Source organism: Temnothorax americanus, unplaced genomic scaffold (assembly GCF_048541705.1).
Source record: "Temnothorax americanus isolate GAGA-0224 unplaced genomic scaffold, ASM4854170v1 Scaffold33, whole genome shotgun sequence".
NCBI classification, from domain to species: Eukaryota; Metazoa; Arthropoda; class Insecta; order Hymenoptera; family Formicidae; genus Temnothorax; species Temnothorax americanus.
The window spans coordinates 1,887,501-1,906,595 of record NW_027509475.1 but is presented as its reverse complement, the minus strand read 5'-3'; the positions used below and the strand labels follow the sequence as shown (position 1 = coordinate 1,906,595).

At 45.3% G+C, this 19,095-nt stretch overlaps 1 protein-coding gene across 2 annotated transcripts in view; it reads right to left on the bottom strand.

The window, feature by feature from the left end:
- The window catches only part of Bbg (PDZ domain-containing protein big bang), a 45,110-nt gene that overhangs the window by 17,643 nt on the left and 8,372 nt on the right, over positions 1–19,095 (bottom strand). For both annotated transcript variants that reach the window (XM_077413619.1, XM_077413621.1), the window contains exons 3-6: positions 18,061–18,540; positions 16,234–17,957; positions 15,329–15,423; positions 10–84 (exon numbers count right to left, since the gene is read on the bottom strand). In XM_077413619.1, coding sequence (XP_077269745.1) covers positions 10–84; positions 15,329–15,423; positions 16,234–17,957; positions 18,061–18,540 — 2,374 coding nt within the window. The remainder of the gene's footprint in view (positions 1–9; positions 85–15,328; positions 15,424–16,233; positions 17,958–18,060; positions 18,541–19,095) is intronic.

Here is a 19,095-nt window from a genome sequence, read left to right as displayed (position 1 = left end):
TTTCTCTACCTTTGTTCGGGTTCTTGCTTCTCTCCTCCGTGTATTCTGCAATCCTGCTCACGCGGTCTGCTTCGTCATCTCGCGCTGCAACAAATGCGCGTATTATTTATTTATTGTACACGGTGTGTGTGTGTCTAACCATTATCGTATCAACCTTTAAGCATAGCATGTTTGCGCGCGAAAGGGTATATAACTTCGTTCACTGGCCCCGTAGCTACGATCGTGCGAGAAATCACTGTCATTCTGTCGAAATAACGAAAGTATAACCGATTACCCGAAGGCGACAAGTGGAAGAAAAGAATCAGATTAAAATGCATAATAATCCGTATTTTTTTAAATCACGCGTATCTTCGAGTCGTATTTGTAAAATATATTTTTATAAACGCGTTTGCAATTGTGCAACCAGTGGGACTGCTCTATATATGTATATGGATGACATTTCAATTAAGAAAAGTTAAACGGCGGGCGGCACAGAGGACTCCTACGAAATAAGAGACGTGCATAAAGAGGTCACTGATAATGAATCGAGGTAATAGTTTGCGTCGGTAAACACAGCTGCACCCCGTTGACTCCAGTTGACCCGCGCTTATTAAATACCAGATACACCAAACTGTGAATGTGCACCAAAGTGCGAAGTTTTCATAAAAAATTTTTTTTTCATATAACACATAAAGCGTTTTCATCAAAAATTTCGATGACACGACTCTTTATCTCCAAAATAATAATTTCGTCCTATAATCAATTTTTGTTGTAACTAATAAACTAATATAGGAAACTTTATTTGATTTGCAATTCTACAAGAGCTGTAATTTGCGCATGCATATCTCGCATGTTCGAATGATCGCATTTGCGAAAAGTCGCCGGTCGAATTGAACAGTTAGGAAAACCTGATTTTTTTTGCATTGCGTCGACGATGCATCGCATTCTTCGTCGGTGAACACTATCGCGGCGGCAAGCGGATTAGTCGCGCGATCTCAGTCGGTTTACGACTTCTTGTATTGTGGTCGATTTTTCTTCTGTTCATACGAGCTTAGACTCATCGTGAGTTTTGCTCGAATCGTTTTCGTTGACATCCTAATGTGGATTTACTTTAAAGAATGCCGCGCATAACCATTCGTTACTACTGTTACTAGCCACCGAATGAAAAATGTGCATTAAAAACACAGCATTGTTAAAAAACACAAGTATTCAAAATTAGAAAGATCGTGAACTGAAACTTGTGATACACGATGGCCTTTTATCCAATGTACATACATTTAGACGTAATTAATTTCAAGCTGGAAAATCCAAAGTTAACAGCTTGCGGTCTTTGGATTACTTTCTACATCTCGTAATATTTTTCGCAATAGTCAATTATTTTCCGAGTTATCGGACAAATCCAGAAATATACGAAGAAAGATAGAAGGGAGAGAGCGAGATAGATACAGAGGGAAGGAAAGAAAGGACCATGCAAAGTTCAGCGAGCCCAAGAAAGGCAGATGCACGGAAACTGAGCGAGTGCGAAAAGGAGAGAGAGGCAGAAGGAAGGAAACAGAAGGAACGAGAGAGATCGAGGAGCTGTAAGGAGCTGAAAGAGAGAAAAGGGAGTAAGGAAAAATAAGAAGAGTGGTTCCCCTCTTCGGTCCGAGAGGTTGGGAGCGGGTGGCCTTGAGCAGGTCATCACCTCCGGCTGCGGTGTGGTGATGCTGCCTGCGCTGGACCATCTTAACTTCTTCTTCTTCTTCTTCTTAACTCCTTGAACCGTCCTTCTCTCCTCCACCATCTCCCATCTCCCATCTCTCTTCTCTCCTCGCCAACCTTTTCCTCCTTTCTTCTCCCTACGCTCTCATCTTTCGCTCCATCCTCGTTCTTTCTCTCTTCCTTACGTCCCATCCGGCTCGCCAGAGTTACTTTGTCACTCCTTCTCCTTCTCTCTCTCTCTCTCTCTCTCTCTCTCTCTCTCTCTCTCTTCTCCTGCCCTTCTTGTTCTCTCTTTCCCGCTTTAGACGCTCTTTACACTTTCCTAAAGGCCTTCGCTCGGCCGCAGAAACAATCCATTCGTGCTAACTCCGGCCTCGGCCGAACCGACGGACGGGACGTGGTGAATGCACCAACGTCGCGGTACCGAGAAGTCAAGGGCCAGTCGTACCGAGAAAAGTCCTCAAGTTTTTTTTTCGACTTGGAGAAATGCATGAGGCACTGCATACAATTCGATCCACAATCTAAACATCCATCTTTACAGAAGATATGTCGGACGATGACACAGCGGGAAACGATTTCTCCTGTCCGAACGCTCGTTCAAAGTACGAGTATACATCGTCCCATCCTATTTAATCTAATCGCCTTCGGAAAATAAAAAGGCCGCGTCAGTCGTAATCGCGCTGCTTTCATTATCGCACGCGCCACGCCAAGGTCGCGTATATACAAAAACCGTAAATTATCGGGCGTGTTGCCGAGCCGATTCCGCGTGTCGTTTCCGCGGCGGGGCAGGATCACGCAAATTGCGTTTGACAAACTGGATCGACGGCGGTAGTTACCGCCTTCTCGCGAGCGTAATGATCGGCGCGTGGCTATACGTGGAGCGCACGTAAGGAACCGGACGTTTACTGCACGAGCATCCTCGCGCTCTGCAGCATCGCGCGCGATCGCGCAAGCCGGCGAGAGAGAGGAATATTTCCAGAGCGCGCGATCGGATAAAGTTGTAACGCCCGAGGTGGATTTTGTAAAACGATTTAATGCGTGTTCTGTACACGCGGCCGTGTCTAGCCGTGGTGATCGAGAAGCGCGCTAAGTCGTGTTATTTTCTTCATAGGTGCAACATTCCGACACTCGCTTCTCACGCTCGTCGAAAGTGCAGTCGGCACGCCGCGCCGCGCCGCGCCGAGCCGAGCCGAGCGCTGCAAATTGCCGGGCGTGACGAGGATTTCGTGTCGTTTCCGAGGAAAAGAATCACGCAAATTGGATTTGACATAGTGGATCGGTGGTAGACCCACCCCTTCCAGGATGTAATGATTGGCGCGTGGCTGCGCGGCCACGCATATAGCGCTCGCGAACGCGGATGCAGCCGATTGTGCACATGCATAGACGAACGTTTCACTCGTCGGCATTGAATCTAAAATTTCTCTTTCTGATTATCGCGGCGAATAATTACGAGAGCGACTCGTATAATGTTCTTTTAAAAAATAGGCTCCGTCTTTTTCATTTTTTTTTTTAATGTAAAAAACGATAAATCTTTCACAATTATAACCGATGGGTGGAGAATTTCAATTCTATTGAACGAACAAAAAAAAAGTGTCAATATCTGTGCTGTAAATCACACGTGAAAGAAGGCACGACGATACCTGGCGTTTACAGCGGCCGGCGCGCGGCGTTTCGGTGTTGCCGCGCCGAACGACCGGGACACGAAGGACCGGATCGTCGAAGTCGGTGTGCGAACTTAAGTGAATGAGGAAGATAAACATAATAATTACGGCAAATTGAGGCCTGCCACTGAAAACAGCATTGTGGCGAGCAGAGAGGAGGCGAGAGAAAGAAGCGGGTCCGCGCGCGCGGGCCCTGGCCCGCGACGTGTATCGGCGGAATAAACGCGTTTAACGTTACTTGGCGTGCCAACAGGGGAAACGTTCGGTTTCTTTTTTCTCACGAATTTATTGACCAAGCGTCGAGAATCGTCTCTCTCTCTCTTCGCCTTCTACATTCTCTTTAGCGTGGTTTCGTTTTGAAATATGGAGTGGCGTCAAGAATAACCAAACGAAATCGCTATAATATGCGCTCGGCCGGAAGTGCGGTATTCGCCGTGTGGGTCGCTACTCTCAGACGATACTATAAATTGCTCTAATCTCGCGATAATAGGCGTATCCATTCTCGCGCCCGCGTGACGTGTCGGTGAGGTGGGAAGACACGTTGCACATGGCGAAAGAACGCGTGCTTTATTAACTCTTATCAGCGCTTTTAATTTCTTCGCGAACGAAATAACTGTGCTCGCATCGTCAAGCTTTACGTCGAGATTTCTCTCATGGGTCTGGATAATCTCCTGTTGAAGAATCTTAACACTTAACTGATTAATTGCATGGTAGAACAAGTGTATTTCATATCGCAACCCGTACAAAACAGCTAATATAAATAGAATTTTAACTTTTATCGTCCTAAAAACAATTTCAAGTATTCTTCTAAAATATTTTTATCGCAATTTTTTTTCGTATTGCATATATTTTTTAGAGATATCTCAGAACGGTAAACTATTTCTGGATCGCATCATATAATTCGCATTGTATCTCATTTTATTCTAAACGCCACGTAACGAATGCAAACGATTGAAAGGTGCATCGATTTCGATTAGGTAACGACCTCGACCTAGTGAATTACGCGTTGCATTCGGGAATTTAGCCCCGCGGCTGCGATCGAGCCTCTCGCATCCCCGCGCGGAGCGATGAAGTTCGCTTGATCGTGTGTCCAGGCCCAGGCCGGTTTTCGATGCCGCGACGCCGCGGGCTGCTCGCCCTTTTTAGACCCCAAAAATGATCTCAAATAAAAATAACCGATGAAATTGCCGAGGTGGAAACGACGGTTTTACCGTCCGATCCGAGATATCCTATTTCTGGTAGCGCATCTCGAGAGAGGAAATCTCAACGACAGCCCCCCGTTGCGGTGTCGACGTACGAGCGCGCATTTTTCAAATCGCTTCGCCGTTTTCTTTTTATTTCGTTATGGCGTGTGTTTATTTTAGCTAAGTACCAGAAACCGCGAACGATGTATCTAAAGAAGAGCCGGCCCGCGCATCACTTCTACACGCGGCGATCTTCCGCCGTCTTCGCGAATACTTACACGTGTATCTCCGCGATGCACGCGATGTATAAGGCGCGCTGTTGGTGTAATAATAAACTCTCTTGAACGCCGCGGCATGGTCTAACAGAATGTATCTTGCGAGTCACAGTGACTGACTACTTGGCGCCTGCACCGATAAACCAACTTCCCCGGGCTCTCGTACTCTCGTGCACGATTGTGTCGGCCGTGCACGGCACGTTTTAATATACGTATACGCTCGCTAGCGTACGCTGACACTAGAGACGGCGGACGATGAATGAGCTAATTGTGCTTTCTGATGAGCGAGAGACCCGTCGTCTCTTTTATCTCTTTTCCGCCGCGTGAATGACGTATGCGCGCACTTGCCGGCTGTCGCTCGAAAAATCATAGCGCAATATCGTAAGAAAGACGGTCGCTTTAAGTAAACGATAATTGAACGTTCGCGGAAAAATTAAATGGAGATATTATAAAATTATTCTTTAGGGTCGGTATTCACAGTCGGTCCTTATTTCAAGACCATCTTAAGTAATGTCTTAAAATGCTAATACGGCTCTGTGATTGGTTCAAGTACGAATACGGGCCTAGGTCTTAATAAATGTATCGCGTTGTTCCCTGATTGCCCCATTTTAAACGGCGCGGCGGCACGTTTCGCAGTCCTATTTGAGCGCAACTGAGCCTAAACGTGATCGCTGAAAGAAAAAAAAACTGAACGAGTCGACAAATACACATTTAGGCAGGTGTAGTCCATCCGCGACGCCTGCAGCTGCCTCTTATGGAGCCCTTAACGTGCTTTACCCTCGAAGTTCAGAAAATATCACGGCGTATGCGTAACAGCTGCTGCATTTTTCTGTGGGTGGCGACCAGTGAAAGTGAGTCTTCGAGGTCGACGCCGGATATAAATTTCATTCTATTTCATCTTAAGCTGGAGATACAACCGTGTGAAAATATTCCAATGCGATAATTATATATAAGATTTCAATGAGAACTAGCGTTCATTTCTATCAATCATATATAGTAATATTTAAACGTTTAAACGATTATAGAGACGAATGTATTAGAGGAAAGAAAGTTTCTTCACCCTTCAAGATTTTTTTAGATTCTTTGAACCAAGAAATATCCGGCCCGATCCGGGAGGGAATCTTTTTTTATCTGCAGGAAACTACGATACACTGCCAGAATGTCTAATATTTTATATTTCGTTAAACTTGTTTGTGAATGTGTTGCTCTTTTTTAAATTTGTTACTGCAATTAATGCTGTGTCGTCAAAGTTATACATTGACATAGTTATTAAGCCCGATACAATATAATATTATAAATATAAGATTATTAATATAAGATTATAAACAATTTAAATCTTTTGAACAATTATTTATTCCGCGCATGTTCGATCAATGTGCACTCATCTGTCAAATCGGAGGAGATCCGGTGCGACGACGGTTTTTATCTGAACCGTTAAACGGCGGTTACGTTATTACCGCGCGATTAAACCAAGAATTGATTGCGATTTAATCGCGAAATACGTAGGAAACTGCCGCTTGCACCTGGTTGCAGCGAATCGCAATTTAAAATTCGGTTTTGAAATCTGCATGGAAACGACATGTTTAGCCCATTTAAAGACAGTATAATTCACCGCTGACATTAACTGAGATCGTGCCTCGTTTTTTTTTTTTAAAGCGATTCACGAAGATCAATTGTTACCTCATTGCGCTACGGTCTAATGAACGTTCGGAGTCGAGGCGCTTCGCGAATCAACCTGGTTCTATTAGCGCCGTAAAATCGGCCTTCCTTCGGCATTAGAGCACTTTTCTTGTGTACACCGCGACAGGAGATACGCTTAGCGATACTTTTCCGCATCCTTCGTGTAACCAATCGAGCATTGTTCGCGGAATAGAGGAAAAAGAAGACTTAATTGTAAATTTGCGATAGTGTGTTAACACAGTGGGTTCGCAATTAAATTGAATCGACAAATGTTCGTAAATATATCTTACCGTTTCGAGAAACAAATATTTTCCTTTCGCTGCGTGGTCAAAATCTCTATATACGGTTCGTGCTATATATAGTCCTCCTCAAGCTTCGCGGACCGATTATACGTTTCGCACTCCGTTACGGAAGCACATGTTCGCGCTCGAAAACGGAACACTGTAAACGATTACTTCTTAGGTGAACCATGAAAAAATATATCTACGCTACACCGAACACGAAGAATATATATTTTTTCGAATTCGTAATAAATGAAAGCCGAGCAGAGCTTTCTTCGTTACGCTCTTGAAATTCCAAACTGGTTTATGCTCCAATTCGTGCTCAGATATTGGTTAAATAGTAATTTTGGCATCAGCGGTCTGAAAGTCCTTTGGAAAATCATTCGAAGCTTTACAGACTCCGTATCGTAACCGTAGAATTTGCGAAAAAATCGTAAGAGGAGGTATGCCGAATCGAGGAAGGAGTCACACTCAAACGGTCTCGGAATTCGCGAAGAGGAGCACCCGATTCGAGCATAGGCGAATTATGGCGAGCATATACCTAACACGCGAGGCGGAGCACGCACACGTGAAAGTCCTCTCGGAACGTTTTGACTTGAGAGTCGACGGGAGACTGGCAAACGCCTTCTGCCTCAGCTCGAGACGTCGCGCCGGGCATCCCTTTCCACCGTGCGGGAGGCGACGCTTCCTTACCGGTCTCTCGAGGAGAGGTGCCTTTACTCCCGATAGGTTACCTTCGAGATAACTCGATAGCGCACCATAAATGCGCGCACGCGTGTAAATTGTTCCGATAAATTCGCCAAGATTGCGAGAAGCCCGGCATTTCGTCGTTAATTAACACGGCGGCTGACCCCGGGTAGTGCACTGGCCGTTCATGCGACGCGTATACGTTGCTCGCAGACGCTGTCACCTTCTTCGAAATTTCATCTCGAAGAAAAGTCGCGACACTTTCGCGTTAGCCCGTTATATGCCAGAACACGAGATTCGTCGTATGTAACGATTCGTTGAAAATATTTCGTATTTCTCGCGGCCATTCATTAATGATCCTATATTTATCTATACGTGCCTCGAATGACACACAGAATAATATCGGAACGTAAACATTGTTACAGAAATATTACCACGGTGTTTATAAATATTAATTCAATTCAGTTCTATTCTCGCGCAGTGTACTTCCACTTTGGAATATATAATTTAATAATTGAGTAACTTCCGGATACATTACATGACGACATAGCGATCATAAACATTGTTATAAAAATATTGCCATTGTATTTACAAATATTAATTCAATTCTATTCTTGCGCAGTATTATAATTCCACTTTGGAATATATAATTCAATAATTGAGAATAATTACTGGATACATTGCGTGACGACGTAGTGACGATCTATCCATCGAATTCCTGACACGAGTGAGATTCGTGTCGGAACGATTTAGAAATATGCTCGCTACGTACGATTTCTGCCGAACAAAAGGCCGCCTCTTTTCACTGTGCGCTACATTTCGAAATCGAAGATCAAACGTTGATAAATCGTTTTGTGATCCGTGGGGAGTCTCGCGCGCGCACAATACGAGTCAAATTGCTCAAAGACAGATTGCGCCTTTACGTCGGAGAATTTTCGTTGTCCAGCCGAGTACGACACTTCCGCGCTGCCTTTCCGGTTTAGGAAAAAGTCATTTTATCTTATTACGTTTTGCTTGCGTTCCGAATCCTTAACGTTACTCTGCAGAATACGAAGCGTTTCCGAAAAAGGAAAGTAGAAGTCATTTTTTTTTACCGTGACACGTCGTACAAAATCCGTAGGCGGTTTAGCGTATATCTCACAAAAGACCTTTTGCTCGTTCGAGCGTCGATCGTTTCGCCGTACAAGGATCGCCATAAGGCATGGAAATCGAGCGGATAAAAAGAAGTTAACCGGCCTTTATGCAGGTTCAAATTTCCCCGAGTCGAAGATCGTCCGTTTTGGTTTGTCGTAAAACGTGAAAGAGCTAGCTGAAGCGCACTTTAACGAAAGCTCATCGCCACGCTCGGTTATTTCTTGTTTCACCGTGCGATATGAACGAAAGGTATGATCCGACGCGGAAGTGTGACTTTATCAGATTTAGAAGTTTATAGATTATTCTTGATAATTTAACGGGGAAATTGCGCGTACCGTTCGACGCGCGCAGAGATACCAAAAATTCGTTGACCGCATCGTAATGTTATAATGTTACGTAACAACGTATTGGATTATATATTTTAATACGTTGGACGCAACGTAATATCGCGTAATATCAGCTGGAATTCATTAAGCGTTTCTGCGAAGCGAAAAGCGGAAGTCTCGCTCTCTTTGCGAAATCAAAAATTTCCATAAAACGAGTGTGAGTCTCATGGTCGAATGTCGAAAGGGCTTTCAAATCCATTCAGTATTAGACATTTAACGCTAGACATTGCATTTTCCCATTATTTGTCAACACATGTGACACGTGAGGAGTTACCGGCGTTACCGCTACTCGGGGAAATATTTGCATGCCTAACGTGCGAAGTAGACCGGCATCCCGGACAATGACGAACGTGACAATAATAATATTAGATTTACGCTCGTCAAGGTCTACTCCTTCTCGTGCGATGACTTAAAGTTGTTCGTCGATACGATCGATACCTATACAGTTCAATGACAAGAACAAGAGCTATTTCGGCAACGCATCACGGACTAGGATCTAGTTTATCTATAGTAATCATTTTTGATTAGCAACAAAAAAGCACGTTATGTGAGTGGTCGTAATGTTCATTGAAAGACTGTCCATTATGAAACTTTTTATGAATATCTCCGTGCGTTCCGCTGCTGGTTGCGGTAAGATCGGGTCGCGCTGCGATCTTTATCGTTTTATTTAAGAGGAATGAAAGAAAACCTGCTTTTATCGCGTGGTGGCATTTGCTCAAACGACGCGAGTTACAATCGGATAAAAATTCGTCCTGATTGCTCAGCAAAGCCGCGCTGCACCGCGCTCTAAAGCGCCGACGTCGGACCTTGATGGGTTAAATTCTGCGCTCGTTTCTTGGATATGTGTTTTAGCGTCTCAACTTGATTCGCAAAACTCAGGTTACAGTCGGGTCAGCGACAAGTCGAGTCGCAGCTACGCTCGAATAATCGCGATATTTTCAAAAATAATTGCAAAAATAATTTTCATCATTTTTAATTTCGGTACTGTACTTCGATATAAAGTTGTGTTTAATTGTGTTTAATCGTTACGTATAGTATATACCACTGTAAAGTTCCGACTTTCCTCTATTCATTCATGCCAGTGCTATCCTTCCTATCGTGTATATGAAGTTATTGTAAATTATAAAATTAAAGATGGAAAAGAGACAAATTTATACGATTTTCTCATATGAGTTCAAATTGGATCATAAAGCTTCGGAAACTACGTAATATCAACTAAGGGACGTATAGTTTAGCATTGGTTCCACAAATTCCGTAGCGCAGACGAAAGCTTATAGAAGATGAAGCGGGTCGTAAAAGGTCTGATTAATTAATAATTAATTAAGAGCCGTTATCAATGCGGATTCACTGAAAACCACTAGAGAAGTTGCACAAATACTTAACATAGACCATTCATTGAGCTGAGATATTTATCATTTGAAGTTGAAGATTAAAACCTACAATTATTTCTGCCCCAACCTAATAAACTGGTACAGAGTAATAAGAGAAACAGAAAACTAGAAAGGTCAACTTCTTCATCATTCGTAACGTTGCCTGACAATTTCGCGGTGAATCGTTGTCGCGATGATTGCGATTCATAGCCGTGCGGCAGAAATACTATGGGAACGGTTCACACCGGCTTGCATAAAGCGGCGTGTAAACTGGATGTTACACAAACGGTCATCAACACTCGAGATATACCGCGGGAAGAAGATGTAATTTCACGTTTATTTATATATATTATCCGAGCGAGCGATTAAAGCTTCTCCCGTGGCGTGGAAGTAATCCGCTCGTTCGTCAACTTCGCAGATCGATCTGCATCTTAAGTATGATGCATCGTAACTAATTATATTGACGTTGGTGCACGGAGCGAAGCGCTTCCGGGTTGCCGCAACGGAATGTCGTCTCGCGGATCTCGGATCTTGCATCCGATATGCCTACGTGGACACATATAGTGGATCCTTTCAAGCGCGGCTCGACCCGACTCGAGACCAACCAAGTGTCCGTCCTTCTCTCGGCCGATCTCGCTAAACGAATAACAATATCTGGCTCTTCGACATCGATTTTCTCGAGCGCGTTCGTGCGCGATTCATAAGCGCGCGACCCGTATGTAGAACGGCAATGCCTATTTGCTTCTAGTAAATGCGCGTAACGTAATTCCTGACCGGTTTCCATTTCAAGTGTGTGCCGATCGTAATCTTTCGTTCGACGACCGCGCACTTTGTGAAATTCGTTGATACCGGTCGATCTTGAAACCGGGCGAGTCATCTTTAGGCGGTTTTACTGCGTGCACCGTTCGAGCTGGCGCGATGGAATGCAGCCCGCTCCGATCGGATGCATTAAGCGTACTTTGCGAGTCAGATCGAATGCGATTCTTTCGGCACGCGAACGTGACAAAACGTGACCCGGTTTCCCTTATACGCGAATGCAGATTTCAAGTCGAACTGAAATGTTTCGAGAAATGTGTCGCATTCTTTACTCGCCAATTCTTCAAAGAAACAAGGAGAATTAATTTTTATACGCATGTAAATTTATATCGTAAAATTTATATAATAAGGAAATACAAATTTTAGCAAAATGCAAAATGAGATATTGCAATGCCTTGCGTTTCAAGATCTTATGCAAATATCTTATTCGGATCCGTTATTCGGTATTAATAATCCGATTGTAGTCTTTTTTTAAACACGCATATCCGCGAATGTTCCACCGAGTTCTGAATAGCGAATAATTTTCTATGAGACCCCGAGATTAGCCCGAATAAAATGTTGCCTGGAATTTATGCGCATTAACATTTAATAGAAAGTATTCAGTATCAATATCTACTAATTGATCGGACGTCGAAAGCTTCCTCTCAGGGAGGTCAAGACTAATCATCGCCCTTTGCAATCGCAAATTAAAGCGGGCGTCAGATTGCCTGGGAAAGGTCGATCTCCTTAAGAGCCGGTCGTTAATGCGCGATTCGGTTGAAATTATGGAATGCGCTTTTCGTTTGGGTATTTTTAAGTCGCATAATTGTGCGACGTAGGCAAACGAATCTTCCGAGTCGCTTCATCCCGGACCGGGATTGCGATGAAGATCTGGAACGTGGGGAACGCACAGTGGCATGTTACATTAAGGATCGCTATTTTTCATTACTTATCTCTCAATACTCGAAGCGACGTAAAATCACAAAATCGATCTATCTTAAACATTTGTGCCGACTATTTACTAATGGTTGAATAAATTCAAGTGGACAGATATCCCGATACTCTGTCCCAAGGGAATATTGATGGAAAACCGTTTGCAACAACCATAAACTGCCCACGTGAGATCTGCCGAGACAGATCAGGACAGATTTCAGCTTTGAAAAGACTCTTGAAAGTGTTGCCTTAGAGAAAGAGCTATCGATGCCAATCCAGTTGAATTCGTATATAGGTGTTGGCTGCGTGACATTTGTTATCTTTGGGTCACTATACTATACGCACTATACGGAGGCCCCGCGCTGGCGGCCGGCGGCGCGGCTGGAATGCCGTCTTCTGCGATCGCGCACGTACATACAGGCGCACGTCAGTACGCAAGTATGCGTCAGAGATCGCCGTCTCTTCGATTGGAAGTGAACCAAGTGAAAGATCTCGAAAAGGAAGGCGATTAAGGGGGAATGGGACCTTGAGCGCGGTCAGCCACTGGAAGAGAGCTTCGGTGGCTGAAGACCGCGGGTCTTGGGACGCGGGGATCGCGCCATATTGTTGTGACTAGTAAGCTTTGCCGCGGACCCCCGATCGGCCATCCACCATATCCGCCAGCTCGCCAACGGGCGAGTGTGCGCTGCTCGCGGCCGCGGCGCCGCGGCGCCGGATCGATCGTAAATGTCGCGAAACAATATAAGTTATACATGATAATTAACGGAAGACTTGGCAATCGTCGAACTGCAGCGCTAAACAATAGACGCGTTCTATTCGTTTGCCTATTCTATCCCGGATGCGATCACACATCGCGAAACGCTGTGACGCTTGAATAAAGCGCCGCTATCAAATTGTTAGCGTTGCAGAAATTCCGAGAGATCCAAATTCGCAAAAGCTGCATAAAGCTAATCTCATTCAGCTTCACAAAAATTACGGCTTTAGCAAACTTGTTTCCTAATATGCAGCTTAAAATGTTATTGCCTGCAAAGCCTTCCAGCATACCTATATTATAGCGGCGCGAGATAAAAGATTCCCAAGTCGACGTAAAATGACGCAATGTATTTTCACTACTTGGATTCGCGCGCGGCGAATAAACGGCGGGTGTAATGGATATCGTGAGAATTTTTATGACTTCATATTTAACACGGGGGGGGGGGACGAACGTCCGTCGGCTCGTTGGAAAAATGACCGGTTTAAAACGTTGCCGCGGCACCCGGCAATCCGAAGGCGCCTGACCGTAAAGTTTGACGTACGTTTATAATACGGACCTTCGCGCGGACGGCAGCTCCGATTGTTTCGTTAGCAATTCGCGCGAGCATCGCCGCCGACGCCGATGCCGCTCGCTGCCAGGCGATTCTCGAATTATTCTTAACGGTTTTGTTCTCACACCCACCTGGCCGGCGGCCGGGAATCCACATTCGAAGCGGAGGAACTAACACGCCGCGCCGCGCTGACCGTGCCGATTAGAGACCGCGTCGACGGAATTTCCTTATTTCCCCGCTTTTGCGCAGAGCGCAGAGCGCGTCCAGCTACGGTAAAGTTCTCGGGTGAAGATCCGCCGATACACTCCTTATCGTGCTATTCGCTTCAGGAATCGCGCCGTTCGCGTTGCAGGAGAGGAAAAAAAAAGAATGAAAAAGGAAATGGACGCGGCAAAGACGCGCGCGATGTCGAAATCGCGCGGGAAGCAAAAGGACTTCGGTCATTAGAAAATTACACGTCGCTTCTAACATTATGCAGCGTCTAGCGTGATCGGTGCATTTCTGAAAAAGTACTGTGCAAATTAATTTTATTGTACGAACGCTTATTATTTCTTATTGTCCAACCTTGTAATCCCTTCTATTATATAAATTATCTTTTTCCTTCGGACTTTTTCCGATGGCTGTGTTCATTAAATTGAAAAAAAAAGGACACGTGAAGAAATATTATATCGCGAATGCTGAATCGTTTTCGATAATATACCTCATCGAGCGTGTTCGATCATTCGCGAATTATTATCACCGGCTCGATTTCCGGTATTTCTGTGGCGAGATTACTGTTTTCTCGATCGCGGCCAGAGAAGACGAGCATGTGATAACGTATCTTTCTTTAAATATTAGTTTTCTGGAAGAGTATGTATTACGCAAATAGGTATCTCATTGAAGACAAGTGCTTTCGTGTTTACAGAAAATGGTAGAGAGCTTTCCTGACGTGGTGTTTGCGATAGAAATAAATTATAAGGGACATGAACCAACATGCATGAACCTCCATAGGCAGAGAGAGAGAGAGAGACCGTAGAACCGATGAGAGAAGAGAGGAGAGGAGAGAGAGAGAGAGAGAGGAGAAGAGAAAGAGAGAGAGAGAGAGAGATCTAAGAGATAGAGAATAGAAGCTATATAGATAGGAGCGTCGCGATGAACGATCTCTCCTCGAGCGTAGCTAGAGAGAGAGAGAGAGAGAGAGAGAGAGAGAGAGAAAGAGAGCGAGCAGGTATCAAAAAGGTTCCGATTAAGATCTCGCGCATAATAACGCGGTTGCGAAGAGAAAACGCAAACATCTAGTCATCCGCGCGAAAATACCACAGAATGCACGTCGGTGAATAAGAATTTCTCCCGGCGCGAGGAAGGCGCGCCGCGCCGCGCAACACGCCTTTGTCTCGATTCGCGACCTGCCTCCGTTTTGAATGCTTTCGCGCCCGCGCGCGAAACCGGAGAGCTGATGCATGGGCGCGTAACGCAAGGTGATTAATGCGTAACCTTTATAAAACTCGACGCGGTGTGACGTGCCACCGGTAGCGTGGGCGTGTACACCGGGTGTCCTCCGCGACGTTGCGCACTCGCAGCATTTTTTTCGGAGTTTTTTTTCTTCTTTTTTTCCACGATAGTTGAATAGTTTCCCGCATATTTGGCGAGTCGAACGATCGGTGAACATTTGTCGCCGACCGACGCGACGGATCGGTCGCCGGAAAAGCGGAGACATTGATGACGCTATCGAAAGCAAAGTCAATTAATTCGCGACTCAACGTTGCTCCGGTTGGCGACGATGCAAATTTTTTTCACGCAGTTAGCCTTAATGGGCGCAAATGCCTGATTTGTTGGTTTTTGCTATTAGCGAACGGATCTCTAATCGTTCTGCGCCGGCCTCGCATTCTTCCGTTAATTGGATAAATTGCGGCTTTATTGATTCAAATCGTATTATGAGATTTAATTAAAAGTTTAATTAGCGTATTAAGCGGGCTTACCGTTTTTAACGAACGCATTTTTCTTGATCGCAGGAGGCGATGGCGATTCTTCCGGCTCCACCGTCAGCTCGCTGGAATTATTCATATCCGCGTTGCTGTAACAGGTCAGAGAAGATATTTTTTCCTGGTTGCTTGAAAGAGAAATAGCTGCGTCTTTTTGTCTTATCACTGATTGTGATGTAAAAAAAGTGTAAAAATAAATTTTAGATACCTAAATAATTAAGTAATTATATAACTTGTTACACGCGTTTCAACGAAAACCTATTAAAAGATTTAATAAACGGCAATCGCTGTTCGAATGGTTTGAGAGGCGATTGCAGCGTCATGCAAAGAAGGAGAGATCGCTTTTCAAAGCAATAAGCAAATGTCGAGCATTTGCATGGAGGCGTTCACCTCGTGGGACGGCCGAGTCGAACGACTGTTCGATTCTCAGTAAAATCGACAACCCTCTTTTCTATTCTTAGAACGGTCAATTAACCTTTTCTCCGTGTGCCGCGCGCACGGCAGGTAACCCATATCCATAAAGAAAGTGAATTAATTTCTTTTTAAAGTTCATTTGTTGCGTGGCGCGCATACTGCATCAACTCGAGTTCTATAGTATAATCTGTTCCTCGACACAATTCCCAAGCGGTTTTATCTCGCGGCTAATTGCATACCTTATTCGGAATAAGCAGAGTCATTATAATTAATTTTACACAATATATTATATAATTGCTGTTTAATTGCGTAATAAATTAGCGATACGCAATAAATTGCATTTCGAGACGTAAGAATTGAAATGCGAAGTAGTGAAAGTGGGCGTAAATCACTAAATTCCTCCGTTATCAAAATCTCTTTTAATGACTGCAGCCCCTGTTGAATAATAATATCCTTGTTACTGTTGAAATGTACAATTGTAAACTTACGCATTTACGTATTCCAAGGAAGTTTCCTCCTCCTCGCCGATGGTAGCGAGATTACTTTGCCAGTAATAGTCGCCGTCGTCGCTTTCGTCGGTGGTGTCTTCTTCCTCCATAATTTCCTCGTTCTCTATCATTTGATTCATTTCCGGATTCTTTATGTCGTCGTTTATCACGTCAAGCGACTGATAAGTCTCGTCGTCCTCGCTTTCTTGCGTCGTAGTGTTATTAATCGGTGAGGCACTTTCCTCGTTCGGTGAAAACACTTCCTCAATAGTATCCTGATTTGTCCTAGTTACTTCTTGATAACAACTTTCCGAGTTTTTCTGTCTTTCCTTTTCATTGTTTGATTCGTCAATTTGTTTATCGGTTGAGTCTAAGTTCGAGTTTTGATGCTCCGGTGGAACTTTGCTCGAATTATTCGCAGGTTGATCTTGTTCGTTTCTATCAGTTACTTCATCTTTAACTTTAATTTGTTTGCTATTTATAGTTTCTGTTGCATTATTCGATTTATTTTTTCCAACTTCCTCCTTTTGATCAGCCTGCAAACCTTTGGCCACTCTGATTTCGATAATCTCAAAGACTTTGTTCGTTTGCGCGTTTTCTTCCAAACTTGCAGCTTTGTCTTTCTCGTTATCGAAAGAAACGTTCTTCGTGTCAGATTCTTTACCGAGACTTCCATCTGTACTTTCGATTCTTCGACTCTTTTCGTCAAGGATGTTATTTTTATTCGGTGACAAATCGCACACTTCTGATCGAACGCATTCGGTGCTTTTAACTTGCGAAAGATTCTCGTTTTCTTTTTCCGTTACATGATTAGAGTCGATCGGCGTCGAAGGTTTAATTTCTCTTCGTGGTATTATAATCGGCGGCGGAGGCGGCGGAGGTCTCTTCCGTCTGGCCTTAACGTCTTTTCGCGGCAACGGTTTTGGCGGTAACAGAGGAGCTTCCGAAAGTTCCCTTTCGACGGAGACATCAGGTACCGTTGCGGGGATTCGCGGAGGACGCGCCTCGTTTCCCGATTCGCTCGTCTGCGTCTGGTTCACGCAGATCCTATTAACGTGATTTCTAGCCGGCAACGGCGGCGGGGACGAGCTGTCGCCGCTGTTTCTCCCGGTGCCGGAAACGCACAGAGTCGCGTCGCGGAATTCCTCGTGGTTGCCGTTGACGCGTTCCACGAGCTCCACGTCGTCCTTAATTGGCCTGAAATGCGTCGTCGAGTCGGCGGCCAGGTCGGCGGTGTAGAAGAGATCCGGCCTGGCCTCGTGTCCGTAACTCAGCGGGGCGTCCTGAAAGCTGAGCGGCGGCTGTAGAGTGATCGTTTCCTCGATCAGCACCGTGTTCGGTGCAACGACCGCCGTAATCCGCTCGACTTCGCCCCGCGACTCCACGTGCGTCACCGCCTCGGAACTGGCGAGACGGCGGAGCAGGTAATCGGGCGGATTCGTAAAGTCCCGCTCGAGATGCTCGAGCGGGCAGATCGCCCGAGACAGCAGCACGTCACGATCGGACGATCGGTCCGGGTCCCGCTCGATGCCCGAGGCGTCGCTCGGCTGCTCGGACCCGGCGGTCGACGCCGTCGACGTCGTCGAGATGGTTGACACGCGATCGGACGTCGAGAATCTGTCCACCACGGTGGACATTGAGCTACCGGTATCGTCGGACGTGCTGCCATGCGTAGAGCCGCATTGCGATCGCGCATCCAGATAAACCATCGCTTCCGGCGGTTCCTACAAACATAAAGAGGTCTCGTTTCAGTCCGAGCTTTTAAAATTCGGAATGGAATTTTTAAATATTTTCAATCTACTTTTTTTCCCCTATCACGATTACAACCTGCTTGGACTTGGCGAACTCCGGCGAGCGGTCCTTCGGCGATTCCTTCGGGCTTTCCTGACTCGATCCGTTGACGCTTCTCGGCGAGGACTCGCAATTCTCGTACGAGCTTATCTTGGTCACGCACTGCAATCCGACTTGGGAAATCGAGCCGTTTTGCGCGCCATTTTGCGATCCATTCTGCAATCCGTTCTGCAATTTCGAATTGTCCCATAATTTCTTGATAGGACTGGGATTCGCCTCGCCGTCCGCGGGTCCTCGGGGCTGTCTCAGCTTCCTCGGCGGTACAGGCGGCGGTGCCGCGGGCAATTCCGGAGGCACTTTGCTTCTCTCGATCTTTCTCTCGGCGCTCACCACTTCCGGTCTCAGAGCGCCGCGACACCTGACCATCAGCCTGATGACCAATTGCGACTCCTTCAATCTTCTCACGCAATCCAATCGGGTCATGTGTGTTACTGGTATACCGTCGATCGAAAGTACCTGCAAGAGATGTAACGTGAATTGTCGAGTAAACAAGCAACGCGGAGGTGAGAAGAAACCTTTCTTGAGGGATCATTAGGGAGGAAGTAGGTCTTGAAAATCATAGACGGCGAAGTGCACCGTGGGAGCCAAAGAGAGTGCGTCTGCGCCGTCTTATTTTGCAGCTGTTCCACGACATAAAAATATTACGCTGTACACATCAATATCGCTGTCTCGCAACTCACGATTTTCATTTTATTGGCAAACACTCTGATAAATTTAAAGTTGACTTTTCTTCAGCGGTGATGTTGAATATATACGTCGTCGTATTGAATTCAAATATATGCGAGAGAGATCTCTGCTGCTTCTCTCTTTTTTCCCCCCTCGTTCATTCAACTGCCGACATTATACGCCGACATTACAGATGCAAACGTCGCGGATCGATGCGTGCAAATAATTATATGTCAGTCATTACACCGACATTGAATATCAATATAGGAATCTACCGTTCGACCATTGTAATCTTTATCCATTACAGAAAGAAACCTGTTCGGTTCCGTAACTGAAAGCGACTCG